The following is a 14,553-nucleotide window of genomic DNA, read 5'->3' as shown; positions in this document are numbered from 1 at the left end:
AGTATCATTTCCTCCTATATATCTCGAGTGGTTGAAGTTCGTCCTTGAACTAATGAGGATGCATGCGTTACCCCAGGAAGGTCTAATGAAATCCTTGCTTTATCCACGGAATATCGATTATCTAGTTCATTATTCGCTAACATATCTTCTCTTGTACGATCTAGCGAAGTTCTTCCTCTCACATTCGAAAGGCTAGATTTGTTTTGCGTGCTGGATGGTTGATTAGAACCAAAGGTCGCTTGCTGTTGTTCTTGTAACCTTGGAGAAAACAGTAAATCTTGAGTTTCTCTTGGAGATGATGCCCATTCGTGGTTATCATTGTTAGTGTTATTTACATTAGCTGGATTCATTAATGTCATTGGAATTTCTTCAGTGGCAATAGAATCATGAGAGAGATTAGTTTCACCGAAATTCTGCGATAACTGGATACCATCAACGACACGCTCTCCAAATTTACCAGCTTTAGTGACTTTAGGCCTATTTGGATCAGTTGGATCGTAACCTTTAGGATAGTGGTCAAAATCACCACGTTCCCACATTTCTCTAACAATTTCAACATCAGTTGGATAGAAGAATTTTTGGAAACAATCTAGTGTAAATCTTGGTAATAAACAATAAACTATACCGACAAATAAGACTGCCCAAAATGATGGCGTACTGTAAATACGTGAAGCTGCTTTAAATAATTCCTTACTGTGTACCACACTTGACCAAACACCTGTCCAGAAGAATAAAACTAAGCATGATAATGCGATAAACAATCCACTAAACCAATCCCACCTATATTGATGTAATAAAATGTAAAGATTACATGATAAAACTGCAAGTGTTGCCACCATAACACCAACATAGAAACGATGATCTAGACCTAACCCATTATGCGTAATAATCATAGTCCTATGGTACATTGCATACGGAAAGAAGAAACAAATACATGATTGATAAAGACCATCTAACATATACCATAAAAATTTGGTTTGATTCCAATCTAATCTTAAAATACCACGACGATATAACTGGGGCATAACTAAAGAAATTGTATCATTAGTATCTTGATCCATTATACCCATGAAAATAACGGGTAATGAAGTAAAGGCCAAATTATAGAACATCATGAAAGTATATTCGTATAGATAGGAACCATCAAAATCATTGTAAATACCATACCAGAATAACGCTAATGTGAAAATGACATTCTTGTAGAAAAATGCAGGAATCATCTCAGATAATCTTTTGTAAGACCATCTACCATGAACCAACACCAATCTCGTTAAATATCTAAATTGACCAATAGCATAATCAGAACACATAACAGCTTGACGACCTTCTTCACCTGCAATACCAATACCGACATCTGCCGATTGAATCATAGCAACATCATTAGAACCATCACCGATAGCTAGAGTCATAACATCCAATGACACCTTGACCAATTTCACAACAGCAGCCTTTTGTGAAGGTGAAACTCTACAACATAAAACAGCCTTACAGTTTTTACATAAAAGCAAAAACTTTCTTCTAATCTCTTCCCCATCAAGCGCCAATTTCAAAGCTTCACCATCAATAATGACAGCGAAGTCACCCTTTGGGTGACCATGATCCTTCTTCGCAGCGGCCAATTCCATTTCGGACCCCATTAATCCAAATTTCTCATGTAAATATTTCGAAATTAATGACTCTGCAATTTGAGCAGGATCATTACCAAACTCTTTAACATCGTCACCAGTAGTTTTCACCACCAGCAGTTCCATATCATTATTCAACAGATTACAAGAAAACCCAATATTGATTGCAGTTTCGACTTTATCACCAGTCAAGACCCATAATTTTATACCAGCTTGACCTAATAATGAGATAGAATCTGGAACACCATCTTGTAGACGATCTTCAATAGCTGTACCGCCAATTAATGTCAAATTGCGTTCAATTTCATCGGATACGTTTTCCAATTGTTCTTCTCTATTTGTTAAAGCTGCTGCTGCAATGTCATATTTAGCATTCCATTCGACGTATTCGGACCAGGTTAGTTCTCTTTGAGCAAGACATAATGTTCTCAACCCTTCAGTGGCATATTGTTCCAAATGTAATGCAGTCTTTTCTAACATGGTTTCATTGTTGGCACCACTTCTAGTACTCAATCTGGAATATATAATCGAATCAGCACCCTTACAGATTAATAACGCTCTTGGTTCGTCACCAGGGTTAGTTCCTGGAATCTTAACAATACAACTCATTCTCTTTCTAGTAGAATTAAACTCTAAGATATTTAAGATCTGGAATTCTTTTTGAGAACCTTGAAGTTCAATAATCAAACCTTCTTTAGTCTTACCCACAAAACTGAAACCAACATCCCTAGCGGTACCAACTAACGCAGCTTCATCTGGGGATTGGGCTTTCAAGTCTAGTTTTTTAGAGTCATGCTTATTTGGTTCTACAAGGACGGAATGACATAACGCCAAGGCTAACATGAAATGCTCACAACATTTCTGTTGCATTTCACCACTTGCGCCTTGAAGATCACGAACAAACTCTTTGGAAACAAACGTAATATCATCAGGATAAAATTGTGAATTATGAGATAATCTTCTTAGGTCATTAATCATAATATCTCTATCTTTGGCAATTTCTTCTCTTTCACGACGACCTTCAGCTTCAACATCAATACCTTGTCTTTTCCTCAAACCAGCAAGTGCTTCCGTGTATGCACGACCGTAGGAAATACCGTTGATTGTACATTTCTTGAATTCCATTACATTTTGAGTTAAAGTACCTGTCTTATCTGAAAATATATATTCGATTTGTCCTAAATCATCTGAGATATTCCATGATTTCGGCGTACATGGGTAATCTAACTTAGCATTATAAAGTAAAACATCACCATAGATAAAAGCAGCTTGAGCAGTCTTTATGATTTCAACAGAAATATATAACGAAATAGGGACCAATGATTGATAAAGAATAACAGCGACCCAGAAGGAGACAAACCCATTTGTTGCTGCTGAACCAGCTACCGTACCAAATTCAAAGAAATCTCTTGATCTTGGATGTTTATCATAATTAACACCATTAATAATACCGGAAACAAAACAAACAATAAATAGTAATAAGAAATTTAAGGAGACAGAAAGATTTAATTCTCTTGAAATTCTTGATTTTTTAGTTGGAGTTGCACCAGAATTCAACATGATCTTAGTATCATCACCAGTGAAAACAACTAAACCCATTGCCCATTTGGTATTTCTTAATGTACAACCACGAAGTAACATATTATTAATCGTTACAGGTTCATTTTTCAAATCCCCATCTTTAGAGTCGACCCATTTCAAATTACCTTGATAAGAATAAAGATTTGCATGTGGCCCTTCACTTTCTAACCAAAATCTTGTTCTGGTAACATCTCTAGAACTTCTTATAGTATGACTACATTTTAAGGATTGACGGACTTTCAAATTCGATTCACCATCTAAATTCTTTGTTTCTAGATAACAAGCACCATCAGAATCAGAAGTCGACAAAAGAACGATATCTGCAGGAATTTCATCGTTATTATGGATACGAACAACATCACCAACTTTAATATTTTTCCAATAATCTTTTGAGAATTTACAGTCAGGTCTTGGAGGCATTGCTCTATCCATAATATTAACATTATCTGATCTAGAAATGGACTGACCCACGGCATCATAATCTAAAGACGGTCTACCATAATCACCTGAGACTCTGAAACTCCCAATTGAGTCCAATGAGCCACGAGGCATATTCATATCACCGTCGAATGATGCTCTTTGGGTACGCATGCGATTTCTTTTCTGTTGTCTTCTCTTCTCTCTTCCTTCTTCGGTAAAATGACTTTGACAATACTTAATGAATCTCATCAATAGTCTAGAATTAGCTTTTTTGAATTTTCTCCACATAGAGACATTATCAGCTGAGACATTTGGGTTGTCAATTCCTTCTAAAATATGGGTCTTGGTATTATTAACCTCCATATCCAAAATAGTTCTTCTAGAGTCCTCTATACCATCTTTAATTGCAGTAATGATGACAATAACGATTAATGGAACTGCAGCTAAACCTGGATTCGTGACACCAAATATTTGGAACGCACCTAAAATAATTAATATCAAGAAATAAACATTGGCAAAATTTTGAAATTGGAACATGATATTTTTAGGTAAGAATGTTAAGGGAGTATATTTTGTTGTTCTAATCTTGTTTCTCGGGTATTCCATAATTGGTTTTCCTTCTTCATCTAACATTTCTTTAGGTAACTGCATATTATAATAAATAGTTCTTAATTCACTGGCACGGTTCATCAATCCACCATCATCAAAAGTATCTTCTCTATTTGCATCTTCAAATGGATTCACAAAATTTTTAGTTGCCCATTTTAAAGTCTTCGCTCTTCCCACAGATGGCTTACCCATCTTATTTCTTTGGGTACCCATACGCAGCCTTTTCATTATAGTATTTGTCTTATGCGGATTTGAGGTATCAAGCTCATCATTTTCCAATCCGATATCATCGAAGCCGCCAGTAGATGAAGCACCTATTCTTGGAGTGGGTTCGAAAGAATGTACATCATTTTCTGTCTCTTCTTGAAAGGAAAAATCTTTCTTTTCTATTGAGCTATTATCAAAAGTAGTTTGATGTGTCGTATCATTGAGACGCTGAGTATTGGCATGGCTAGAAGATGGTACTCCATTGGAATCATCAAAATTTATGTCTTCAAATTCAAATGGTGATGTATCTTGGGCCTCATCCAGAAAGGGATTAGTATTATTGTCTTTAGATCCAGACATCAATAATTACTTTGTCCTCCTTAGAGTAAAATGAGATTCGTTTGTATTCTTTTATCACAGTTACAACGTAAGAGCAAATAAACCTAAAGCAATCAATAATTCTCTTCAAATAAAAGGTCTAGCAGAAGTGGTTTTTGGGATCTGCTCTATGAATGCTGGGCGGCCCGTTCTACTTACTAAAAATATGACAGACTTTATGGATTGAAATCTAACGTTTATTTTATAGTAATTAGTTATGAAGTTACCCAAATTCGGTAAAGTGTAATTCACTGATCTGTACTCTTATCAATATAGTAAAACAACCGATCTTGTCAATAGCGATGCTCATGATTTTATCATTGGATGCCTATGTGTTATTTTAAGTTTTGCTCTATTTTTTCAGATCTTAACTAGCACATGTATATGTCACGGGAGTAGAGCGGACTTACCTACAGTATGTGGTGCTAGGATGGCCTTATATCACGTGTGAGGAAAAGCTCTGAGCTTCAAAACTATTAAGTAGTAAGCTTCTTGGTATCCTAAAGCTTTATTCTATATTGAAATAGGGTTAACAGTTAATTTGTCAATCTTTCGAATGATTTTGCTCCACTTCTACTTTTTTTCTTCTTCTTGGCATATAAATTTTTTCTGGTTATCCAGTATGTGAATAGCACCTTGATATCAAAATATCATGTAAGAAAAAATAAACTAACTTAACAGCCAAATTACAATAAATTTGGCCAGATATGAACATTGAAGATGATGAAGATAATGAATCGAAATAAAAAGTTGAACTAGATAAAAAGATAGATACAAAAGAATTGCTTGAGTAAAAAATAAAACATATAGAACACAAACTATATATATATTATTGTAACACAAAAATTTGAAAAAACAAGGTAATTTTAAGTTTCACTAGAAATTTAAGCTTGTGGAGCAGGTTGTTCAGCGGCAGGTTGTTGTTGTTGTTGCTGCTGTTGTTGTTGTTCTTGCTTGAAAGATTGGTAAGCAGCAGAGGCTTCTTTGAAATGTTGGTCGAATAATTCATCATTTTCTAGCAAAGAGACAACATCTTGAGGTGGTAAATCCAAAATCATACCGGTGATCTTACCAGCTGCTTCTTCATCAACATTCTTGGCGGAAACCTTCTTATATAATTGTTCACCTAAGGCTTGTCTTTTTTGTTGATAAAAGTGGTTGTTACCAGCAGCACCGTTTCTTGGGAAAGCACCTTGTGGTGGCATACCACCGTAAACAGGAGCGTTTCTGAATTGTTGTGGAGGAACACCATTCATTTGTTGTGGGTTTGGACCATTGAATGGAACACCTCTTGGTGGCATGACACCGTAAAACATTGGTGGCATGAATTGACCTGGGATACCAGCAGCGGCGGCAGCTGCAGCTGCTGTAGCTTGTTGGTACCTCATTTGGTTTCTAGCTTGGATTTGTTGAGCTAATTGAGAACGTCTAACATCCTTTCTTTGAGCAATGGCAACATATAATGGTTTACCAGCAACAATTTGTTGGTTCTTTTCGGTAATAGCCTTGGTAGCTTCTTCTGGAGTAGAGAAACAAACGAAACCGAAACCTCTCGATTTACCATTTTCAGTTCTCATAACTCTAACAGAGGTGATGTTACCGTATGGGGCGAATTCTTCTTTTAACTTTTCGTCATCAATGGAGTCATCTAAGTTCTTGATGAATAAGTTTACACCTTGGTATTTAGCCATCTTTTCAAGTCTGGAAGCTTCGTATTGTTTCTTCAATTCTTGCATACGTTCGTATTTCTTTTGAGCACGGGAAACAAATAATTCTTGATCCTTGAATTGGGAACCGTTTAATTCTTCAACAGCCTTGGCTGCATCTTCATGGTTTTCGAAATCAACGAAACCAAAACCCTTCAATTTGCCGTCTTCAGTCTTTTCTAAAGCAGCAGATAAAACCTTACCGTACTTGGAGAATAATTCAGTGAATTCTTCATCAGTGGTTTCTAAGTTAATGTTCTTAACATAAATGTTGGTGAAGTTGGCTTTGGATTCTTCTAATTGAGAGTCACGTTCCTTTCTGCTCAAATGTGGACCAACAAAGATTTCTTGACCGTTCAACAACATACCGTTCAAGGCATCAATAGCTTCCTTGGCAGCAGTATCGTCTTCGAAATGAACGAAACCGAAACCCTTAGATTTACCAGTTTCATCGGTAGCAATCTTGGAGGACAAGATGTTACCAAAGACAGAGAAAGTGTCGTATAACGCCTTGTTATCAATATCGGAATGTAAGTTTTTGATGAAGATGTTGGCGGAACCCTTCTTTCTTAAAGCTGGATCACGTTGAGACCACATGATACGACATAATCTACCCTTGATTGGAGTGTAGTTCAACTTTTCAATGGCTTTCTTACCAGCTTCATGGTCGTTGAAGTTAACGTAAGCGTAACCTAAGGAAGTCTTAGTGATAGCATCACGACAAACACGGATAGAAGAAACTGAACCGATTGGGGAGAAAATGTCATACAACAAAGCTTCAGAAACTGATGGATCTAAGTCACCAACGTACAAGGAAGCTGAAGAGTTTTCAGTGGTGGCTGAAGATGGAGTGCTCGTGGCAGTTTGTTGTTCTTGAGAATCGTCAATTTTCAAGTTTCCTAATTGCTCAGCTGTCTTTTCAGTAACATCAGACATTCTTGATTTTTATTTTTTATGGTTTTTTAGTTTTTTTGTTTTTTTTGTTATATTAATAAAAATAGAATATATTATTATTAAAAAAGTCAAAATTTAGGAAATGTTGACTTAAGCTTAAATTTGTGTTGCTTCTTTGAACGATTGAAACGTGTGAAAGTTTACCTTGTAGCTCAACGAATTTCAAAAAATCACAAACAAAAACAAGCTCAAAAAAGAAAATGAGAGTAATAAGAACAAACAGCAGAAGATATATTAAAAAAGTAAATCATTTCATCAATGAATAAAAGCATCATATTAACTAGCTGTTTCGTTGAAAGTTAATAGGATAGCACCTACTCGCAGTTATGGTGATGAGGAAAGAGGAAAGAGTGTTCCACATCCCAGTGAAAAGAGTTAGCTCGAAAAAAATTTTCAGGATGGCGCACATTTCATCATCAGACACGAGTTGTTTAGGTTCGGGGAATTAAAAATTGTCGGCCTTCCGGGTAACAACCTTGCCTGGGCGGCTAAATTAATTTTGATATTTCTTGTACACGTATTTTCTCTTCACGGTCAATATGTGCATTTTGGTAGTAGTTAACCATAGAGTAATTATAGATGAAATATCTAGATGTAGGAATTGTAATTTACTTTATATTGTGGGATATTTTGGAATGAAAAAGTTATAATAAATACAAACATGGAACAGATAGTGTGTACCATTTTCTTGAAACTATAAAAGAAAGAAAAAAAAAATATGTTTATGATGAATTAGACTTGGTTGTAGCATTAATTTTGTCATACATTGCCATTAATTTCGTACTTTTCACTTCAACAGGCCAGAAGTTAGTGCTGTACGACCAAAGGTGTTTGCGGAACTTCGATGATTCTGTTTTTTTCGACATTCCCTTTTGAGACTCAATATGATCACCTATATTCTTTAATTCTGTTTTCAGGATACGTGCCCATTCTTTACGGTCTAATCCTTTACCCCCACGTCTCAATCTCTTTAGTGATACCCGCACGGAAGCCATGGCATGCCTGCATTCATCTTCATCCATGCTTTCATATTCTTTTTCATGTGTTTGATTCACTGTACTATTCTTTAAGCTTGATGTCCTTGATTCAGAAGTTGAAATGGACTTATTAGAAAGTGTGGGACTACTTGAAATATCTTTCGGTATCCTCTTAACTTTGTCCACATTCTTTGGATTAGGTTTGGCACGCTTTGCTGCGGGGGTATTAGAGTTACTTGGTTTTGTTTTGGTTGTTTTCGTCTGTTTTGGTTGTCTTTTCCTCTTAGTTGCTGGTGTGCTCTTCTCTATTGGTGTTATGGCTCCTGACGGAGAATTTTCAGGAGTTGGCTCTTGCATCATTGCTATCAAATAGTCCGTCCTTCTGTTTAGATGAATGGCACCTGGTACTTTTTTAGACGAACCTGTAATACCTTTACCTTTCTTTACTATCTCGCCATTTGGTTCCTCGTTCGTTGGCTTTCTATTGGATTGTGATTCATTTAAAAATATTTTATCTGTAAGTCCAAGGAATGGATCGTCTCGAATTTGGGACCATGCCCCATACCCATACTTGAAAACACCAACAAGTAATTTTTCATCGTCTTCTTTATTCCAGTTACAACTCCAATTCTGCACAACCTTCGGTATCCTCGGTGTCAAGGTAAACTTTAAAGGATCAGACTTGAAATGTTTAATAATCTCATCTCTCAAAAATTTTAAATCTTCTGCCCTCCTAATGAATACTTCTGCATTTAAAGAATTAACCCCTCCAAATGAAAACACAATCGTTTTCTTTTCTTTCCTCTTGGTTGCTAATCTGGCATTTGGGTTGTCCTTAGATTGATCTTCAATTTTAATTTTACCACTTTTCAAGTCTGCCCTGTAAAGTTTTGCTTCATTTTCAAGTTCGTTCATTATTTGCTTCCGTTTTTCATCTTCAGCAAGAAAAACTTCCTTTGCCGTCTGCATCATTTTAGAGTATACTTCGCCATACTTTTCGATCGACTTAACAGGCAAACTTCCATCTGCAATCAACTCTTCAAAAAGATTTGTTAAATCACCATGTCTTAAAACATTCTTATATAACATTCGAAGTTCACTTTCTCCAATTGAATTCAAATCATTCCTAGATCTACGCTTAGTGGCTTTGGAAACAGTACTTGTCTCATCATCAGAATCATAAGTTACTTCATTATTACCGCTAATCGTATTCTTAATCTTTTGAAGAGCAGTATCCCTTCTATTCATCATTTCTAATTGTTCCTTTATGTACTCTTCGTCCTTCCTTTTTTGCTCTTCGTCTTTCAATTTCTTCAATTCATCTTCAGGTATAATATCATCCCAGTCTACATCAGCTTTATAATCTGTAACTTCAAATTGTTTTAAAAATTCCTCACCACCTAAATGCGATTCACCTAAATCAGGAGTTGTAACATGATCTTCTGCGTGATTTAAAACATCATCTAAATTTAAATCTTCTAATTTCTTTTGATTATCGTTGGCAGCAAACATGTTTCCGGCACCAAACTTCAGAATTTCAGACAATTCTGCTGGATTAGGCTCATTTTTCTTCGTATATTTATTACCATCAGTAACACCTAGGGATATAATAGCATATTCTAGGATCATCTTTTTCCGTGCTCTTTCTAAGACCTCCTCTTCCACTGTGTCTTTAGATACTAATCTATAAACCATGACGTGATTTTTTTGACCGATACGATGAGCTCTCGCCATAGCTTGTAAATCAGCTTGTGGATTCCAATCAGAATCAAAAATAATGACAGTATCAGCTGTCATTAAATTAATACCTAAACCACCTGCTCTAGTAGATAGTAGGAACACATCGTCTTTAGAATCTGGTGCATTAAAATGATCAATTGAAATTCTTCTTTGTGCAGATGGTACTGTCCCATCTAGTCGCTGGAATGTGATTCCTTTAATTGATAAGTAATCACCAAGTATATCTAACATACGGACCATCTGGGAGAAAATTAGAACACGGTGACCATCTTTTTTCAACCTAGTCAATAGTTGATCTAGTAATACCATTTTACCTGAAGACATAATCAAACCTCTTAAAATGTTTTCTCTTGTTTTTTTCCCGTCACCAAATTTTTCTAGCACGCGTTCTTCTGCATTATCAAAAAGATATGGATGATTAGAAGCCTTCTTCAATTCACTCATAATGTTCAAGAGTGAAAAATGACCACCTTTCGCACCAGCAGTTAAGGCAGCATAATTCTTTGTCAAAATATTCTTATAATAACCAGTTTGGACATCAGAAAGCTCAACACGAAGGATACGTTCCGTCTTAGATGGTAGCGATTTTTCTACATCTTTTTTCAAACGACGTAAAATAAACGCTTGTAATCTTGAATGTAAATGCCGAATATATTCTTCTTGTTGTTCATCTTGGTTTTCAAAATCGATTTCTTGGTCAATTGTAAATCTACCTGGCATTAGGAAATTCACTAGTGCGGCCAACTCTTTAATATTATTTTGTAATGGTGTACCAGTAATTAGAAGACGGTTATTGACTTTAAAACTGTTTAGTGATTCATACAATGATGATTCAGCATTCTTTAATCTATGTGCTTCATCAACAGCTAGAAATTGCCATTTAATACTTCCCAACTCCGAGCAGTCTTTAAGAATATATTCATATGTAGTCATTAATACATTAAATTTAACATTCTTCTTCCCTTTCGCTTGAGGATTGGTATAAAATTCGAACTCTCTGATAGTGTCTCTTGATCTTTGATTACCCATATAACAAATACAATTCAATTCAGGTGCCCATTTCTCGAAGGTTTCTTGCCATGCAGGCATTGTAGATAATGGTACGACTACTAAATGAGGGCCATTTTGTTTACGAGCGTATATTAGCCAACTAATAAAAGCTACAGTTTGCACAGTCTTACCTAATCCCATTTCATCTGCTAAAATACCGTTATCATTTTTAGACCATAGGAAAGCCATCCAATTAATACCTGTCAATTGGAAATCTCTTAATTCGCCACCTTTAATATAACTTGGTTGAGCAGTTAGTTTTTCGAATTTTGGCCTAGAGGAATTACTGCTGTAAGTAATTGAGTGTTGGGGTAGGATTTTAGAGTTGGTTCTATTTTGAAAATGTTTTACTTGCTCAGGAGACAATTTGACTATGTCAGTTGCAGATTCCCATGTAGCTTCATCATAATTTAAACGTTTCCATTTGACAAGATATTGTAATTGAGAAGTTCCATCGTCTAGACTTATACGTTGACTATCAATGATTCTTTCTGGAATTGTGAATTCTTCGAATTCATCGGCTCTACGTTCAGCTTCCATATCCATGACTTCTATATCTTCAGCAGTTATATATGGATCCAGACGAACTTGTTGATCTTGGATTATAAATTGTTTACAGTAATTGTCCAATTTTTTCAAGCCACGAAGATAACTTAATGATTCATAGGTTTCCCAAGTATTATGCAAATGTGACTGATCGGTCCATTTGATTAGGAATTGATAATTTTGTTTACATTGATTTAAATCAGGTACAATTTTCTTTATTGATTCATCGCTATCATCCTTCAGCCTATGAGAAATTACCATGTCAATGGTATGTGTATCTTCCACCTGAGGTGTGGCGGAATATTCTTGATAATTACTTTCATCAGCATCCATTCCATCTTCAAAATCATCTTCGGGTTCTGGTTCTGGTTCTGATTCTAATAAATCCTCGTCAGAATAATCTACGTTGTAATTGATGGGCTTGTTATGACGGTTAGAAAACCTTGTAGGAATTGCATAATCTGGTGTATTATTTTCCTCATCAGGAAAGCTTCTTTTTTTTCTTTTCGATGTCTGTCTTTTTTTTTTAATAGTTATTCTTTTCTTCCTTTTTGTAGACCCATAATCATCATCGTCTTGATCATCATCATCATCGTCGTCGTCTTGATCGTCATCATCATCGTCGTCCTCATCAGCTAGGTCGGCATTATCGTCAATTTCAAAATCATCTTCATCAGAACTCTGTTTCTTCTTACTTCTCTTTGAAGGTTTCTTAACGACAACGTCGTCGTCATCATCATCTTCATCATCTTCATAATATGCATTAGCATTATAATGTGCGGACGCCCTATGGGACCTTCTTAATCCATATAATTCTGGATTTTCTAGAATTTCATCAGGTAAGTCCTTAATGGAACCCATTATTACAGTGATGATATTTTGATAATAAAGGAAATAAGAATTACGAGAATGTGAATTTATTTTAGAATTCTTATATTGCCTTTTACCAATTGTTGTTTACGGCTATTGTTTTGAGCTTATGATTTTACTTCAGGTTTATGATAAAAAGCATGTTTACGGAAGTTTTTGTAGGAAAAAAGATACATAAATACGTAAAAGTGATATAAGCAACAGCATGATATGAGGGTAACCAATTATATAGCATTAATTAATTGATTAGCTATGATGCTTTATTTGAGTAACTAAGTCGTTAATTGATTACTCATGGACGATAATTCATGAATTTTAAGAATTTTAATTGTCCTGGTAAGAAATAAAATCATCTTCTCGAAAGAGCGCATTTCATATCTTCGACGTTCATTATAAACGTTTTAGAGTTATCTAACGGCCATCTTTTAATAAAAGCTGTTCATTCAAACTTGAAAAAGTGGTCTATGAATGACAACAATGACAAAAAATAAAGGGCTAATATCGTATTATTGAGAGCATATATTTTATTTTCTCAAATAAGCCAGGGAAGCTGAAACTGCTTATCGTTAACAACATATTATCAGAAAGAAATGTAAAACGAAAAATTTAGAAATATCATGACTTTGATTTTTATTTGTGACGCATAAACTGCTTTAAATGCTGGTTTTCCGAAAACAGCAGTTTTCACTAACATAAAATCATAATATGATAAAGCATCATACAGCAGGCATCGTGATAAGCTAAAAAGAGAAAGAAAAACGAACTGCCTCCACTATTTATATTTTCCTTAAAGGCTCAACAAATTTCAGCCTAAATATATGCCCAGATCAAAAAACTACAGTATCTTCCAGAAGTCGGAACAATCGTGTTTCCCTATCCAAAAGCTTTCACTTAAAACTAAATAAACCTGAAGTATTAGGCTATTGAATGAAAAGTCCTACCTTTTCCATTTAATGATATGATAAGGTCCCAGTGTAGTCCCTAAAGTAATATCATTGTACGGTATTCTTAAAACTCATCATTTCCTATGGCCAAATGTCATATGACAACAATAACGTCCCTTATTAGTATAGTACGTTATTTGGTCCAGCTAGAACTACTATACCATGCATGGTGGCAAAATTTGTAAGCAACCAAACCTCATAAAAACGACGTATATGGGTCAAAGAAACAGTTGGAACCCATACTACCTGTAAAATGCCCACTAAAATGTATTTCAGCTAGTGCGTTGACTCGCAAACGCATAAAGTTGGGCGGAATATCAACTATTCAGCCCCCATAAAATGGCTGAAGGACCATGGTCACAAAACACTCAAAAATATAAACGACTAGGAGCTCTGCAATGTAATACAGTTACGGTCATCATAAAAGGATGTAACATTCGATACTCGTCAGAAGAATAGACAATGAGTTAGTACTTCTCTTATTCCTTACTTGGTTATGAAAAGCAATGTAACGGACCGTCTTCTACTTGTATCGTTGTTGTTCCTCTAACCTACTCCAGAGAAAATTTTCCCCGTTTTTTTCGCTGGGAATATCTTAAAATTAACGGTGGCGGCTTTTGTCTATCGCGTTTTACGGCTATTTACATTCATTCTCCCTTGAAATCATCATTTATGACTCAAAGTACTAACCTTCGTAAGCTACAAGCTGATTGACCAAATTTTCGGAACGCAAAAATAAAATATAGGTAACCAACAGAGAATAGTGTTCTCTATTGAAAATGGGGCATGGCTCAACAATGTTGCCTTTTTTTTTTCATGTTTCTTTTGGTGTAGAACCTTGCGGCTATGTAGTATAAACGTACGTACAGCCCATATATTAAGGCCCCCTTCCAGGCTAGTTAGATTGATTAAAGTGAATTTTGATACCTTAAGCACTACATAAATG

At 35.4% G+C, this 14,553-nt stretch overlaps 3 protein-coding genes across 3 annotated transcripts; all 3 read right to left on the bottom strand.

Annotated features, from left to right (window-relative positions):
• Nucleotides 1–14: 14 nt before the first annotated feature.
• On the bottom strand, nt 15–4,802 carry DNF1 (aminophospholipid-translocating P4-type ATPase DNF1; the record flags this gene model as incomplete). Its single annotated transcript, XM_003669465.1, has 1 exon — nt 15–4,802. The coding sequence occupies one exon, from the start codon at nt 4,800–4,802 to the stop codon at nt 15–17; it is 4,788 nt and encodes a 1,595-aa protein (XP_003669513.1).
• Nucleotides 4,803–5,704: 902 nt separating this feature from the next.
• On the bottom strand, nt 5,705–7,462 carry PAB1 (polyadenylate-binding protein; the record flags this gene model as incomplete). The annotated part of the gene is made up of 1 exon (XM_003669464.1): nt 5,705–7,462. One exon carries the CDS (start codon nt 7,460–7,462, stop codon nt 5,705–5,707), a length of 1,758 nt encoding a protein of 585 aa, XP_003669512.1.
• A 740-nt stretch (nt 7,463–8,202) lies between these two features.
• CHD1 (chromatin-remodeling ATPase CHD1) lies at nt 8,203–12,654 on the bottom strand (the record flags this gene model as incomplete). Its single annotated transcript, XM_003669463.1, has 1 exon — nt 8,203–12,654. One exon carries the CDS (start codon nt 12,652–12,654, stop codon nt 8,203–8,205), a length of 4,452 nt encoding a protein of 1,483 aa, XP_003669511.1.
• Between the last annotated feature and the right edge of the window lie 1,899 nt (nt 12,655–14,553).

This window comes from Naumovozyma dairenensis, chromosome 3 (assembly GCF_000227115.2).
Source record: "Naumovozyma dairenensis CBS 421 chromosome 3, complete genome".
Lineage (NCBI taxonomy): Eukaryota > Fungi > Ascomycota > Saccharomycetes > Saccharomycetales > Saccharomycetaceae > Naumovozyma > Naumovozyma dairenensis.
Note: the sequence above shows the minus strand (reverse complement) of the source record. Positions and strands in the feature narration are given on the sequence as shown.